At 38.9% G+C, this 17,539-nt stretch overlaps 1 protein-coding gene across 3 annotated transcripts in view; it reads right to left on the bottom strand.

Annotated features, from left to right (window-relative positions):
• Positions 1-17,539, bottom strand: part of TMEM87A (transmembrane protein 87A) — a 69,092-nt gene that overhangs the window by 24,464 nt on the left and 27,089 nt on the right. For all 3 annotated transcript variants that reach the window (XM_017861252.1, XM_017861192.1, XM_017861391.1), the window contains exons 7-11: positions 12,567-12,684; positions 8,587-8,648; positions 6,071-6,254; positions 4,955-5,054; positions 1,221-1,314 (exon numbers count right to left, since the gene is read on the bottom strand). In XM_017861252.1, coding sequence (XP_017716741.1) covers positions 1,221-1,314; positions 4,955-5,054; positions 6,071-6,254; positions 8,587-8,648; positions 12,567-12,684 — 558 coding nt within the window. The remainder of the gene's footprint in view (positions 1-1,220; positions 1,315-4,954; positions 5,055-6,070; positions 6,255-8,586; positions 8,649-12,566; positions 12,685-17,539) is intronic.

The raw sequence follows: 17,539 nt of genomic DNA, 5'->3' as shown, positions 1-17,539 counted from the left end.
CAGAGGACAGTGTGATTTGAAAAGCAAATTTGCATCCACAAAGTGTTTTATTTAAGAGGCAATTTATTGCAAAACATATGGAGCCCACTTTTCTTGTGGGCAAAGCCAAGTTTATAGTATTTGCAATACTGAATCTAATAGGTTGCTATGGAGTCTGACTTTTTAAAAAAAAATAAGAAAATTAATTGAAATGGCCTAGAGAACCCTACTTCTTCGTATTAATCCAGTGGTTAACATAAATTTCTTCTCTTCTCTTTTTTAAGGAAGAGGTAACTCTCTGTTGCTGGAGTGTAACGGCATGATCATGGCTCACTGCAGCCTGAACTCAATCAGTCCCTTCCACCTTAGCCTCCCAAGAAGCCAGGACTACAGGTGCCCACCACCGCTCCCAGCCATAAATCTCTTTATCACTTATATCTCAGTGCTTTGGTTTCCTTCCCTGGCAAAGGAAATAATTATACAATTCTCAAAAATGATGTGAAACTTCATTAGCTACATTTTTTTTTGAGATGGAGTCTTGCTCTGTCGCCCAGGCTGGAGTGCAGCAGCATGATCTCTGCTCACTGCAAGCTCCGCCTCCCAGGTTCACGCCCTTCTCCTGCCTCAGCCTCCCAAGTAGCTGGGACTACGGGCGCCTGCCACCACGCCCGGCTAAGTTTTTGTATTTTTTTTTTAGTAGAGACAGGGTTTCACCATGTTAGCCAGGATGGTTAACATGACCATCCTGACCTCATGACCCGCCCGCCTCAGCCTCCCAAAGTGCTGAGATTACAGGCGTGAGTCACACAGCAGGCCTCATCAGCTGCATTTTAAGGAAGTTTTTGAAACTCCAATGTTGATTAAGAAACAACAGTTACTTTAGATTAGATTAACTAGTAAGTGCATGACTCCAAAGTCTGCCATTTATTCAAGAATTTCAGTCTGGATTCCATCGATTAGAAAAAGAAAAAAAAAATGCAAGTCCACTGCTTGGGAGGAGGAACTAAAACAATTACCGATTGGAGACAGGTGGAAAAGCATTCATTCCGGGCACACGTTAAGTTTACAAAGCTCTAACAGATTAAAAAGAAAACACGAACTATACATATATTTTGAGAATCAGAGCCCAAAAGCGACTTAAAGCAAACAGAAAGAAGACCACAGACATTTCCGACTCACACGTCAAGATGTAAACAATATAATTGAACTGACCACAGAAAATGAGATTAAGCAGTACTAACCCCAGTAACTCTGAGGACCCCTTCCATGCCAGAGAACAAAAGATAGAGGGCTCCTGCTACTACAACCTTATGAAGAGTGGCTCCAAGGCGTGGCCTAAAGAGGAAGCAAAGAGACATCTGAGTACATATGGGACAAATCCCAAAAAAAGCTAAATAACAGGAACTTGTGTTAATTAATATAGACCAACAATTTAAAGCAATAAACAATATACACTTGATTCACCTAAGAGAAAAAAACTAAGACCTTATGGTCTTAAAACAAGATAGGGAACACTACAACTTAAGATTTGGTGTCTGGTTACCACATTTTAAAAAAAGTTTCCTTAGAGAGTTTTGAAGCATATTCATAAGTAGTATAATGCACCCGCAAAAACCCTTCACTGAGGTCCAACAACCAACCTATGGTCAATTCTGTCCCATGCATACCCCATTCACTTTCCACCCTTTCATACTCTCTTGATGCAAATCCTAGACAGTATATCTTTGATATATTTCAGTATGTTTTTAATAAATGAGGACTTTATTTTTCTTTGGTATTTCAATGGCTACAAAAGGGCCTTTCTTTTTTTTCTCCTAAAGAAACAGGGTCTCACTCTGTCGCCCACGCTGAAGTGCAGCGGCCCAGTCATAGCTCACTGCAGCCGTGAACTCCTGGGTTCAAGCAACCCTCCCACCTCAGCCTCCTGAGTAGCTGAGGACTACAGGGAAGTTCCACTACACCCAGCTAATTTTTTTTTTTTTTTAATGTTTTGTAGAGACAAAATCTCACTGTGTTGCTCAGGCTGGTCTAGAACTCCTAGGCTCAAGTGATTCTCCTGCATTGGCCTCCCCAAGGGCTGGGATTACAGGCATGAGCCACTGTGCCCTGCCCACAAAAGAAACTGTTAAAAAACACCACCAAAACACCACTATCAAATCTAAAAATTCTAACAATTCCTTAATATAATCAAATATCCCATTACAGTTCATTAAATAGTATATTTGCAAGCTCGAAACCTAATATATGAAAAGTCTTCTGAGGAACTTCTGTTTGAAGGAGAAAAAGTCTTAGATCCTTGAGATTCAAAATCCTACACAACTAGAATCCACGTGTTAACAAAATCCTTAGGTGATTCCTTAGTGTAGTATAGTTTAAGATGCACTGCCTTAAATCATGTCTGCATAGGCCTTACCAATATTTGTTCTTATATTTTTTGATATACATTGGGGAAAACTCCGTATGAGCAGGGAATTTTCTCCCCATTCATCTTGTAAACCTAAAATACTTCCTGGCATATAGGAGGCACTCAAATAATTGTTAAATAAATAAGTTTTAAGAATTAAAATTCCCCATATCTCTAACCCCATTTAAAGCAAAACTCCTTTAAATGAATAAACAAACTTAAAACAACTAACCTTAATCCTACTTAAGCACTATAAAGTGATGCTATAGCTATAGCATCACTTAATCCCACTTAAAGCACAATTCCTTTAAATAATTGTCTATACAATTATTCTAATTCCTCTCCTCCTATTCTCTCTGGAACTCTCCCCAACTGGGCTTTTGTACCTATCACTTCACCAAAACTATTCCTGTGACGGTCACTACGACCCTTCATGTAGGTAAACTCAATGGCCAATTCTCACTTGACTTATCAGGATCACTTGACACAATCACTTCCTCCTGGAAACACATTCTTCAGTTTTCTACCCACCTCACTGGTCACTCCTCAATTTCTTCTGCTAACTACTTCATCTTACAGACTTCTAAATAATATTAAATATTCAAGGGCCCAGCCCTTGGACCTCTTCTCTATATATACTCACTTACTTGGTGACCAAATCCAGTCTCCAAAAAATAAATAAAGGTGACTTTATTTATTTATTTATTTTTGGAGACAGAGTCTCGCTCTGTTACCCAGGCTAGAGTGTAGTGGCGTGATCTTGGCTCACTGCAATCTCTACCTCCAGGATTCAAACGATTCTCTTGCCTCAGCCTCCCAAGTAGCTGGGACTATAGGCGTATGCCACCACACCCGGCTAATTTTTTGTATTTTAGTAGACACGGGGTTTCACTGTGTTGTCCAGGCTGGTCTTGAACTCCTGACCTCAGGCAATCTGCCCGCCTTGGCCTCCCAAAGTGTTAAGATTACAGGCACGAACCACCATGCCTGGCCCTCATGACTTTAAATAACATTTGTATCTTCATGACTCCCAAACTTTTATCTCTGCCCCAACCTCTCCCCTTTGTTTCTCCTACTTAGTTATCTAACTGAACTCCAATCTTGCCCCTGCTCCACACTTATTTCACCTAAGGTCTTCCTGAACTCAGTAAATCTTGAATTCCATCCTACCATGTGATCAGATCAAAACAGTTGGCATCATCCTTAATTCCTATTCTCTTTCACATCACACATCTGATCCATCAGCAAATTCCACTGGTTCCACCTTCAAAATATATATAGAATCTGATCTCAACTCAGCATCTCTTCCCTTGGGTATACATATAGCTTCCTCACCTTCTTGAAGTCTCTGCTTAAATGTCATTAAGTGAAGCCCTCCTTGATCACCCTATATACAACTGCAAGTTCTAGCTCCGGCATTACCTGCTCCACTGCACTTTTCACTGACATATTAAAATATTTTACTCACTTAAATTTTGTTTTTGTCCCCTCCCTCCACAAATGTAAGCTTAAAATCTTCTGTTTACTTGCTATATCCCCAGGGCCTGGAACAATGCCTTGAAGAATGCCTAGAGAAGACACTCAATAAAATAAAATTTTCTGGATAGAAAATATTTTCAGTTACACGCAAGAATGAGTTTCCCATAAAAATCTAATTTGCAAAAAATATTTTGGAAGTATTAAAGTCACTGTAAGTTTCTATAAAAGTCTGGTGTTTCGGCGAGGGCGCGGTGGCTCCAAGCCTGTATCCAGAAAATCATTTGGAGCGAGGCGGGATGCGGATCACTGGAGGTCGGAGATCGAGACCATCCTGGCTAAACACGGTGAACCCGGTCTCTACTAAAAAATACAAAAAAACTAGCCGGGCGAGGTGCGCGGCGCCTGTAGTCCCAGCTACTCGGGAGTGCTGAGGCAGGGAGGAAATGGCGAAACCCGGGAGGCGGAGTTTGCAGTGAGCTGAGATCTGGCACTTCACTCCGCCTGGATGACAGGAGCGAGACTCCTATCTCAAAAAAAAAAAAAAAAAACAAAGTCTGGTGTTTCAATCTTATTTGTTCTAAGCTTTCCTGCAGATGCTCCTCCTAGGAAGTGAAACACTAACATTTTCCCAATATTTACAAGGCTACAAAATTTCAGATACCTTTCTTGTTTCAGAATTATTATTATTATTATTTTTTGAGACGGAGTCTCGCTGTGTTGCCCAGGCTGGAGTGCAGTGGTACAATCTTGGCTCACTGCAAACTCTGCCTTCCAGGTTCACGCCATTCTCCTGCCTCAGCCTCCCGAGTAGATGGGACTACAGACACTTGCCACCACGCCCAGCTAATTTTTTGTATTTTTAGTAGAGATGGGGTTTCACCATGTTAGCCAGGATGGTCTTGATCTCCTGACCTCATGATCCGCCCACCTTGGCCTCCCAAAGTGCTGGCATTACAGGCGTGAGCCACCGCATCCGACCAGAATTATTTCTTTTATCAACTGTTTCAGAACTACTACATCGGGAACATGCAGTACTGTTTTAATTTAATCAGCATTTTAATGTGCTCTTCCATACAAGAAGTTAATACTTACTTGACGATGCCATATCCCAGACTGACTATGATGACCAGGGTTCGAGCCAGTGAGCGTTTCACTGCTGAAAGCAGCTCTGCAAGGATCAAAGCACCCTGGACTATGAAAGAGAAGGGGAGAAATGGCACCATAACCTAAGTTTGGCAACAGGCAAGATGCCAATACTAGACTGCTGATTTCTACACTCTTCAAAAGTAAGCACTGATATTAGTCCTGCTAAAATAGAATACCTCTTCTGCAGCTTTTACAGTATACAAGCTGAAACCACTCACAATCTTACTCATGTGTGTGTATGGCAATCTGAGTACGCTCAACTCAGCTCCCTCCCCAACCTGCCCCCAAATTCACTAAAACTTTAACAGAATACCTCACCCTATATGGAGAGTTTGTAGCATCAAGACAACTTCCCCCATTTTTAAAAACTGCGAAATACAGCTACACATAGAAAAGTATAAAACACACACGTGTACACACTTGTTGGCATGTATAGTTTAACTGATTTTCAGATCTACTATTTTCAAGACCTTTCAAGGACCAGGGGAAATCTTATCAGTTTATCTCACAATAATGATTATGACTAAATTAAATGGTCTGACAAGAAAAAAACCGAAGCGATCACAAAAAACTACAGTATAAAACAACTTCTGTCATTACTAGCTCACCTTACTAAACCGTAAGCACCCTCCTATTTTCTTGATATGACTATATTTTATCAATTAGATGTACTTTCCCACCACATTTTGAGGTTTTTTTAAATCAAGGTGTGTCTTACAATCAATGACATTTTACAATTAAATTGACACGGTTTACCTTCTTAGATGGATAATGGTGCCTTAGAAACCAATGGAAATTGAGATTTGATGATGTTAATAATCATTCCCAAAGTGGCCACTACTGTTGTGACTTTTGTGAGCATATTTCAGTAAAATTACTCTTACATCACTGAACTCATAAGATTAAAAACAGAAGTCAGAATCATAGTGATTCTACTTAAGTTATTGTAATAATTAAGTAATTGAAAAGTTAAGCCTATTTAGTGACTGCTGACCTTAGGAATATTTTCACACATCTCAGCTTCCAACCACTCAAACCGGCAAAGATTTTTTGGTTACTTACCAGATTCTCCTTTGTATCGGATATTCTGAAATTCTGCATAGAAGACAGCTTTCTCAAGCATTCCCAGGAATATGACAGCACCAATCCAAAACTGAATTCTCAGGAGATCTCTCCAGTAGCAGGCAGACCATGCCAGCCACAGAACACCAAACAGGACATATACAATACACATCACCATGAAAAACTGTTATCAAATTGGGTAAAAGATAAAAAGGAGAATTAGAACCAAGAGTCAAGTCTGTATATATACTATTTTTTTTTTTTTTTTAAAGAGATGGGGTTTTGCTATGTTGCCCAGGATGGTCTTGAACTTCTGGGCTCAAGCAATCCTCCCATCTCTGCCTCCCAAAGTGTTGGGATTACAGGCATAAGCCACAGTACCTGTCCTGAATCAATATACAGTCTTAACAAGTTATAAAATATACATTTTATATATTAAAATGTATAAAACAGTTAAAAAATAATTCTAGTTAAAAAATAATTATTCCTTTGGAGCTTAACACTAATATGAAAAATTATCTTGTCTTAAGCAGAGAAGACTACATAGGAACTTGTCCTCAAGAGCGAATGCTCTCATATATATGTATGTGTGTATATATACATATATATCACATATGCATACCATATAAAATGTGCTATTATACACACACACACATATATGGTATATATAGAGAGCACTCAGCCTCCTCTCCTATAGTAAAAGAGCTTTTTCTGGTCAGGCGTGGTAATTCACACCTGTAATAGCGCCTTGGGAAGCTGAGGCAGGAGGATTGCTTGAGGTCATGAGTTCAAGGCCAGTCTGGGCAACATAGCAAGACTCTGTCCCTACAAAAAATAAAAATTAGGCCAGGCGTGGTGGCTCACGCCTGTAATCCCAGCACTTTGGGAGGCAGAGGCGGGCAGATCACATGAAGTTAGGAGTTCAAGACCAGCCTGGCCAAAACATGGTGAAACCCTGTCTCTACTAAAAATACGAAAATTAGCTGGGCATGGTGGCTCGCACCTGTAGTCCCAGCTACTCAGGAGGCTGAGGCAGGAGAATCGCTTGAACCCAGGAGCTGGAGGTTGCAGTGAGCCGAGATCGTGTCATTCCACTCCAGTCTGGGTGACAGAGTGAGACTACGTTTCAAGATAAAAAATAATAAAATAAAATAAAAATTAGCCAGGCATAGTGGCACACGCCTGTTGTCCTAGCTGCTCGAGAGGCTAAGGTGAAGGGTAGCTTGAGCCTGGAGTTTAAGGCTGCAGTGAGCCATTATCCATTATCATGCCACTGCACTCTAGCCCAGGAGACAGAGTGAGACTCTTCTTTTTTTTTTTTTTTTTAAAGAAGGAGCTATTCCAGCTCACGATCTAAACTATGTAGATGAAGACATCACTGAAGAAGAAAAATGGCATGATTAGGATACATCTAGAGGCAAGGAAACGCAACAAAATAGGAAAATGATTAAAGGGAAAGGAAGAAGAGAATAATCATGAACAAAGGAAAGCAAAAATATATTAAGGATATTCTGAGACTGGGTGCGGTGGCTCACGCCTGTAATCCCAGCACTTTGGGAGCCGATCACGAGGTCAGGGGATCAAGACCATCCTGGCTAACACGGTGAAACCCCGTCTCTGCTAAAAATACAAAAAATTAGCTGGGTGTGGTGGTGGGCACCTGTAGTCCCAGCTACTCGGGAGGCTGAGGCAGGAGAATGGCGTGAACCCAGGAGGCGGAGGTTGCAGTGAGCCGAGATCGCGCCACTGCACTACTCCAGCCTGGGCAACAAAGCAAGACTCCGTCTCAAAAAAAAAAGGATATTCTGAGACACAGACGTATGCACACATACATGTATGTGCACACGTACACACACAAAATGAAGAGAAGGGAGCTTCATCATTTAGGTAATTTTCTGTTGTTGAGACAGTTTCACTCTGTCGCCCAGGCTGGAGTACAGTGGCACGATCTTGGCTCACAGCAGCCTCTGCCTCCTGGGTTCAAGCAATTCTCCTGCTTCAAACTCCCGAGTAGCTGCGACTATAGGCACCTGCCACCACACCCAGCTAATTTTTGTATTTTTAGTATAGACGGGGTTTCACCACGTTGGCCAGGCTGGTCTCAAACTCCTGACCTCAAGTGATCTGCCTGCCTCAGCTTCCCAAAGTGTTGGGATTACAGACATGAGCCAGGGTACCCAGCCTCATTTAGTTAATGTAAGTGGGATCAGAAACGACAGAGTTGTAGTAAAAAGTGCCCCACTATGGATCCTAGAGAGAATGTGAGATGACCTCTGAGGTATTTCCACAGGTCACTCACTGACCCCTTCATTATATGGATAAGAAAATGAGGCACACAAGGGTATACTGACTCTCTCAAAGTCCCTGTCTAATAATAAATAAATCCAGGACTACAAGCAACATTTTCTGAATTGCATAGGAACAATTCATTAAAAAGAATACTGCCACAAAATATGGGACAATCTTTGAACCCGAAATCATTCAATACTGAGGTTAAATAATATAAAGTCACTTACAATCATCAAGGGATAGTCTTCAAGCGTGAGGTATTCATAGGGACCCTTCACTTCAACAGTCACTGCCAAAATACAGTCCTCAGAATTAATTTACAGGATGCAGAAATTAAACAAAAATATTGCCTAATATTTGTTTCATGAAATTAGTAAGAATTTCATTGGGTCATTTACTTTTAGGCACTTCAATCCTGGTCAATATTACATTATATTTGTACAGCACTTGGAAAGTCATTAAGTGTTCTCATAGTTCACGCTGTGTCCTGCACAGGTTTCCATGCCTCCACCATAGTCTGAAGTGGGAAGGCTCTTTTGCTTCCATACTCACATCTTTAAAAAGACTAGACTGAATATTTCCTCCACACAGTCTTCTCTGGCTGCCCATCTGGAACAACTCTACATATAAATTCTAAACACATTTCACATATACTTTTCCTTATTACACATCAGTAAAATATGCCTTACAGGACTTCCTTTTTACATACTGCCATCTTCTTTGTTTTCTATCTTTCCTCACCTGTATTTTCCTATTGCTTTACTATTTTTTCATGGACTCCAATTTTATGTGATCTTGTTACATTCATCTATCATTTTCAGAATGAAGGCATTGGAAAAAAACTTAAAAATTTAAATTAACTTACACACAAAAAATACCATCCTTGATACAATAAGATTGAAATCTAGCTTCACAATCATGTACCCTAGATTCTCACTCAAAAGAAAACAACTCAAAAGTTCAGATGCTTTGAAGCAAAGCTCCATCCAATAAACACAGAATTGAACTTCCCCAAAACCTGCTAGTTAACATTTTTCAAAGAATTTGTTAATAACAAAGTGTTTAATGAGACAGAAAAAGGAATAGTAGTAACAAATCTGAAAGACATATTTGCCTTAGTAAAGCAAACTTATTGACTAATTTTAAGATTATCTGTAATTTAAAAAACTATTTCAAGATGGACTATTTTATTACTGTATTGATAAAATAATTTGGATATATTCTAGGTATAATTAATCAACAAAAATCTGACTTATTTGAGCAGTGATCTTCCCTAGAGACAGAGTAGTAACTGTTCATTTAACAAAAATTCCCTACTAGCTTCTGATATACCATTATTTAAAGTAAACCACATCCAATACTTACATGAAAAAAAGCATTCCATAAGAGCAATTATAAAAATTTCAGAGCAAAACTGATTATTACATCTATACTTTCGTAATTCAATAAAAGAGTAAACAAAATATTCAGTAAATATTTGCATCATATTCTTTGCTTACTCTATGCCTTGGTCAGCAAAATACAGCACATGGGCCAAATCTGGCCATCAGCTTTTTCTGTTAATAAAGTTTTATTGGAACACAGCCACATCCATTCATTTACATAATGTCTACAGCTGCCTCTGCACCACCATCGCAGAGTTGGGTAGTTATAATAGAGAAAATATTTACTATCTGGCTCTTTAAGAAAAAAATCTGCCAGCCCCTGCTCTATGCTAAAATATACATTTACTAAGCACTTATTATTTCACAGGCCTAAGGAAAACATAGCAGATAGAAATATAAGTAAGATGTTTTCTACCATCAAATGGGTAACCACCTTGCAGGGGAGAGGGAGTTGAAAAGTTACACAGAGAACTGTCCATCTCAGCCAGACCAGAAGGATAAGTATATATTTTCCGGAACAAAGTAAAAAGCCTTCTAGGTAGAGGAAATAACATGAACAAAACAGCTGTGAAAATGTGTGGTATATTTAAAGAACAAATATAGTCTGAGACTGCACATAATACCATATAGTAGTAGTGTTTTGGCATAAGGCAGCAAAAGGTAAACTGGGACAAGCTATAAAGAGTTTTATAAACCTTGCTGCAAAATGTAGACATTCTATAGACAATGGGGAGCCACTAAAGGTTTCAATGAAGGCAAGAAAAATGATAAAGCTGTATTAGCGATAATGTACCTTCTCCATTCCAAAAAAAGAAGGGTAAGATATTTTCGAAATGAGAAAACAAGGCCAGGTGTGGTGGCTCACGACTGTAATCCCAGCACATTGCGAGGCCAAGGCGGGCAGATCACTCGAAGTCAGGAGTTCAAGACCAGTCTGGCCAACATGGTGAAACTAAAAATACAATTTACTAAATAAAAATTTAGTATATTTAATAATTTAGCAGATAAATAATAATTTAGTAGGCTGTAAAATACAATCTACTAAAATACAAAATTAGTTAGGTGTGATGGTGCAGGCCTGTAATCCCAGCTACTTAGGAGGCTGAGGCAGCAGAATCGCTTGAACCCAGGAGGCAGAGGTTGCAGTGAAACGAGATCACACCACTGCACTCCAGCCTGGGTGACAGAGTGAGACTCTATCTCAAAAAAAAAAAAAGAAAAAAGAAAGAAAAAGAAACAAAACAAAAAAGGATATAAGCTCAAAAACAAGACAGACATTTCCAAGAATCAAAACAGAAACTCAGAACAGTGCAGGAGGCTGACTCCATGATCATGTTGGGCTCTTGGACCAAAAGCAGGCTATGGTAGTTGGAAGTGCTGTCCCTATGGGATCTATGGTAGTTGGAAGTAGAGTTCCTATGGGATCACTGAAGCTAGCAGTTTTCAAAGAAAAAGAAGAGGGACCAGAGCCAGGCTGGATGCATGAAGAAGCTGAAGTAGGGTGGAATACAGCTTCTCTTCCAACATTTTCAAAGAAAGAAGGTAGAAAATGAACACTGGTAACTGTGCCTTGAGACTATAATCCATTAAAAGTCATAGGCCTAAAGAGACAGGAGGATACACATGTATGAGTGAAGGGGAGAGGGGCAGGGAGAAAGGGAGAGGGAGGGAGGAAGAGAAGAGAGAGAGACAGAGAGAATATGTGTGTGTGTGTGTGTGTGTGTGTGTGTGTGTGTGTGTGTGTGTGTGTCAAAACCAAGTAGTGGTATCCCAGAAGTTCAACAATGATTTAATGTTAGAAGATCATTAATTTAATGTATGACATTAACTTATTATATGAGAAAGCCCATATGATCATTTAAATTAGTACAATTAAACTATTTGATAAAGCTAAATATTCATTCTTAACTTTTTTTAAAAAAAGGAAACTAGTCTCATGAAACTAGGAATAGAAAGGAACATCCTTAACCAAATAAAGAATATTTCAAAAGTTCTACAGTGAACATAGTACTTAATGGTGAAATATACCAGTACAGCCAGTAAAGTCAGGAGCGAAGTAATGGTGGCTGCCATCATTGTTTCTATTCCATATACTGCTTAAGAAAGCAGAGTAGGAAAAGAAATTGCAAAAATACAAAGATGAAACAAAGGGGAAACCACAGGAAATAAGACCAGTTAGGAAGTTCTTGCAAATTCCAGGTAAGAGATGATGACTCTATGAACGAGGCAGCAACCTTGGAAAGGAGAACACTTAAATTCTTGAGACACTAAAAACTACCAATGTTAATTTTTTCTTTTTTTTTTTATTGAGACGGAGTTTCACTCTTGTTGCCCAGGCTGGAGTGCAATGGTGCGATCTCAGCTCCCACAACCTCCATCTCCCGGGTTCAAGCAATTCTCCTGCCTCAGCCTCCTGAGTAGCTGGGATTACAGGCATGAGCCACCACACCCAGCTAATTTTGTATTTTTAGTAGAGGCGGGGTTTCTCCATGTTGGTCAGGCTGGTCTTGAACTCCCGACCTCACGTGATCTGCCTGCCTCGGCCTCCCAAAGTGCTGGGATTACAGGCGTGAACCACCGCACTCGGCCAATGTTAATTTACAATTTCCTGATCTCTGGCTTGGTGACCAAGTTTTGATAATTCTAGTTCAGAATACTGAAAACATGTTACTAACTAAAAATTTTAAAAGCAGGAGTACCAAATGAAGGAAAAAGAAATCTGATATCTGTAATACCTAATAAAAAAGCATATATAAAGTACATGAATGACATAACCAGATAATAACATAACCATTAAAAAAAAAAACAAACACTGAACTTACTGGTAAAAAGATTACTCAGTGAATTTTCTTTTGATGATTCCTTTGAGGATGAAATGCCAATATGTACAATAAAAATGTATGGTGCATCTTGCCAGGTTTGCAATGGTTCATGCATTGCCTAGAGAGGGAAAAGGGCATCACATCTGTAAATCTTAAGAATTAAGAGCACAAATTAACAATACAATATGCAAATTTTGCTCCAGAATGTGCCCAGAAATATGGTAAAGTCCTTCTCTTTCATTCATTGAAACAATAGGCACAACAAACCAAACAAGCCTAAAGTAGGCTAGATTATGAATACTGCATAAATTAGGCTAGATTATGAATACTGCATAAAGTAGGCTGGATTATGAATAACACTGCATAAAGTAGGCTAGATTATGAATAATACTGCATAAAGTAGGCTAGATTATGAATACTACATAAAGTAGGCTAGATTATGAATACTGCATAAAGTAGGCTAGATTATGAATACTGCATGAAGTAGGCTAGATTATGAATACTGCATAAAGTAGGCTGGATTATGAATACTGCATAAAGTAGGCTAGATTACGAATACTGCATAAAGTAGGCTAGATTAAGAATACTGCATAAAGTAGGCTAGATTATGAATTACTAAAAGGCAAGACACCGCAAGTCTTGTACACAAAAATCACATTTAAGGTATTTTTTTAATGAGGAAAACCCCAACTAAAATCACTAAATTTAATCTTTGTTTAACTAAGCCATACTAGGATACTAGTTTGTGTTTTATGCAGACATTACAAAGGAATTTAAATAAAGAATTATTTAAATCACCTTAAAACAAAAATTAATGATGGTACCAGTAAAAATGAATTCTAATCGCCAATCCCTTTGTTCAACATGCTTCCCAAGAATATCAGAATTTCTGCTGACACGGTCTCACATTTATACCGAAAATTCAACCTTGGGCTAGTCTACGTGGTAAGCAAGAGTCACTACCCCTCAAAGTCAAAGCAGACAAATTAATAGTCTCCAAGTCCTTGACTTTGAAGGGTAGTGACTCTTCCTTTCCACACAGACTAGAGTCTTCACAAACAGAAGACTAACATATAATGATAAAGACGAACACAGAAAATAACTGGTTTCTTCTTCCTTGGAATTGCAATTTATTACCATCTGGTCTTAAAAGGAGACACGTTTACCCAGAGATCTCTGGGTAAGCCTCTATGATCTGCAAACCCCTCAAAATGAATAGCTGGTTTTGTATGTTTATGCATTTTCCTTTGGAGCCACAGTTCTCAAATGGTTAAAATACCCTACAACCAAGAAAAGGCTAACATGGTTCAAAAATTATATTCCATGAAAAAAATCCACGTCAAACAAAGAAGGCTCAACAATTCTCCAGATTATCTATTTACCAGGTTATCTTAGTAAAACATAAGAACATAAATGCCTTCCTAATCATACATTGATTTATCCCCACCTTATAATCTCCAATGAGACTCAGGATCAATTTGTGAGAAAACTTTACAGTTTCAAAGTTATGGGTAATACATGTCTGATTAGCCATAATTACAGAACCTTTCCTGAACTTACTTACTCATCAGCCTATATATAAAACGCTGGTGTAATAACCTGCTCTATTAATCATATACGTCTTAAAACCACCTTTTACAAATTCCAAAATAAATTGATCAATTCTCATATTCCAGAATTTGAGAAAGTTTACATCTAACTCTGGAATGCAGAAATTCTGACCCTGTAAAAATAACATTTATATGCCAGATAACTCTGTTAAGCATATGACATTACTTTTTTTTTTTTTTTTTGAGGCAGAGTCTCGCTCCATCGCCCAGGCTAGAGTATAGCAGTGCGATCTTGGCTCACTGTGATCTCCACCTCCCGGGTTCTAGAATTCTCCTGCCTCAGCCTCGCAAGTAGCTGGGATTACAGGCGCATGACACTACATCAGGCTAATATATTTATTTACCTTTTTTGTATTTTTGGTAGAGACGGGGTTTCGCCATGTTGGCCAGCCTGGTCTCGAGCTCCTGACCTCAGGGGATCCACCCACCTCGCCCTCCCTAAGTGCTGGGATTAAGGTGTGAGCCACCATGCCTGGCCCATTTATTACATTTTTAAATCCTCAAAGCAGCCCTATCAGATAGGTATTATTATTAACTCCTTTGTAAACTAAATTTTACATAAAATTCACAATTTTAATGTGTATAAATGTGTATAAATCAATGATATGTGGTACAAGAACAATGATGTGCAAATATCACCTCTATCTAGTTCTAAAACATTTTCATCAACCGAAAAGGAGACCCTGTACTCATTAAGCAGGTAGCTCCCCATTTCTTCCTCCTCTCACTTATTTACCTCCTGTCTCCATGGAGTCATCTATTATGGTCATTTCATATAAATGTGTCCGGCTTCTCTCACTTAACACGTTTTCAGGGTTCATCTATATTGTTGTATGTATCAGTGCGTCATTCATTTTTTTTTTTTTTTGAGTTGAAGGAATTGGCAAAAGTTTATTTTATTGATCATGGTTGTTTTCTAAGTACTGAGACCCAAGTTGTTGCTGTTGTTGTTTTTTACTACGGTTTAAATTCTAGGGTACGTGTGCACAAAGTACAGGTTTGTTACATAGGTATACATGTACCATGTTGGTTTGCTGCACCCATTAACTCATTATTTACATTAGTTATTTCTCCTAATGCTATCCCTCCCCCATTCCCCCACCCGATGACAGGCCCCAGTGTGTGATGTTCCCCGCCTTGTGTCCAAGTGTTTTCATTGTTCAGTTCCCACCTATGAATGACAACATGCGGTATCTGGTTTTCTGTCCTTGTGATAGTTTGCTCAGAATGATGGGTTCCAGCTTCATCCATGTCCCTACAAAGGACACGAGCTCATCCTTTTTTATGGCTGCATATATTCCATGATGTATATGTGCCACATTTTCTTAATCCAGTCTATCATTGATGGACATTTGGGTTGGTTCCTAGTCTTCACTATTGTGAATAGTGTCGCAATAAACATACGTGTGCATGTGTCTTTATAGCAGCATGATTTATAATTCTTTGGGTATATACCCAGTAATGGGATGGCTGGGTCAAATGGTATTTCTAGTTCTAGATCCTTGAGGAATGGCCACATTGTCTTCCACAATGGTTGAACTAGTTTACACTACCACCAACAGTGTAAAAGTGTTCCTATTTCTCCACTTCCTCTCCAGCATCTGTTGTTTCCTGACTTTTCAATGATTACCATTCTAACTGGTGTGAGATGGTATCACACTGTGGTTTTGATTTGCATTTCTCTGATGACCAGTGATGATAAGCATTTTTTCATGTGTCTGTTGGCTGCATAAATGTCTTCTTTTGAAAAGTGTCTGTTCATATCCTTTACCCACTTTTTGATGGGGTTGATTTTTTTGTGTAAATTTGAGTTCTTTGTAGATTCTGGATATTAGCCCTCGGTCAGATGGGTAGATTGCAAAAATTTTCTCCTATTCTGCAGGTTGCCTGTTCACTCTGATGGCAGTTTCTTTTGTTGTGCAGAAGCTCATTAGTTTAATTAGATCCGATTTATCTATTTTGGCTTTTGTTGCCATTGCTTTTGGTGTTTTAGTTATGAAGTCCATGCCCATGCCTCTGTCCTGAATGGCATTGCCTAGGTTTCCTTCTAGGGTTTTTATGGTTTTAGGTCTCACATTTAAGTCTTTAATCCATCTTGAATTAATTTTTGTATAAGGTGTAAGGAAGGGATCCAGTTTCAGCTTTCTACATATGGCTAGCCAGTTTTCCCAGCACCATTTATTATATAGGGCATCCTTTACCCATTTCTTGTTTTTGTCAGGTTTGTCAAAGATCAGATGGTTGTAGATGTGTAGTGTTATTTCTGAGCCCTCTGTTCTGTTCAATTGGTTTATATGTCTGTACCAGCACCATGCTGTTTTGGTTACTGTAGCCTTGTAGTATAGTTTGAAGTCAGGCAGCGTGATGCCTCCAGCTTTGTTCTTTATGTTTAGGATTGTCTTGGCAATGCGGGCTCTTTTTTGGTTCCATGTGAACTTTAAAGTATTTTTCCAATTCTGTGAAGAAAGTCATTGGTAGCTTGATGGGGATGGCATTGAATCTGTAAATTTTTTGGGCAGTATGGCCATTTTCATGATATTGATTCTTCCTATCCATGAGCATGGAATGTCCTTCTGTTTGTTTCTGTCCTCTTTAATTTCATTGAGCAGTGGTTTGTACTTCTCCTTGAAGAGCTTTTCACATCTCTTGTAAGTTGGATTCCTAGGTATTTCATTCTCTTTGTAGCAATTGTGAATGGGACTTCATTCATGGTTTGGCTGTTTGTCTGCTACCGGTGTATAGGAATGCTTATGATTTTTGCACATTGATTTTGTATCCTGAGACTGTGCTGAAGTTGCTTATCAGCTTAAGGAGATTTTGGGCTGAGAATATGGTGTTTTCTAAATATACAGTCATGTTATCTGCAAACAGGGACAATTTGATTTCCTCTTTTCCTAATTGAATACCCTTTATTTCTTTCTCCTGCCTGATTGCCCTGGCTTAGGAGTAGTGAGAGAGGGCATCCCTGTCTTGTGCCAGTTTTCAAAGGCAATGCTTCCAGTTTTTGCCCATTCAGTATGATATTGGCTGTGGGTTTGTCATAAATAGCTCTTATTATTTTGAGATACGTTCCATCAATACTTAGTTTATTGACAGTTTTTAGCATGAAGGGCTGTTGAATTTTGTCAAAGGCCTTTTCTGCATCTATTGAGATAATCATGTGGTTTTTGTTGTTGGTTCTGTTTATGTGATGACTTATGTTTATTGATTTGCGTATGTTGAACCAGCCTTGCATCCCAGGGATGAAGCTGACTTGATCGTGGTGGATAAGCTTTTTGATGTGCTGCTGGATTTGGTTTGCCAGTATTTTATTGAGGATTTTTGCATTGATGTTCATCAGGGATATTGGTCTAAAATTCTCTC

This window comes from Rhinopithecus bieti, unplaced genomic scaffold (assembly GCF_001698545.2).
Source record: "Rhinopithecus bieti isolate Rb0 unplaced genomic scaffold, ASM169854v2 scaffold_495, whole genome shotgun sequence".
NCBI classification, from domain to species: Eukaryota; Metazoa; Chordata; class Mammalia; order Primates; family Cercopithecidae; genus Rhinopithecus; species Rhinopithecus bieti.
This window is presented reverse-complemented; position numbering and strand designations above follow the sequence as displayed.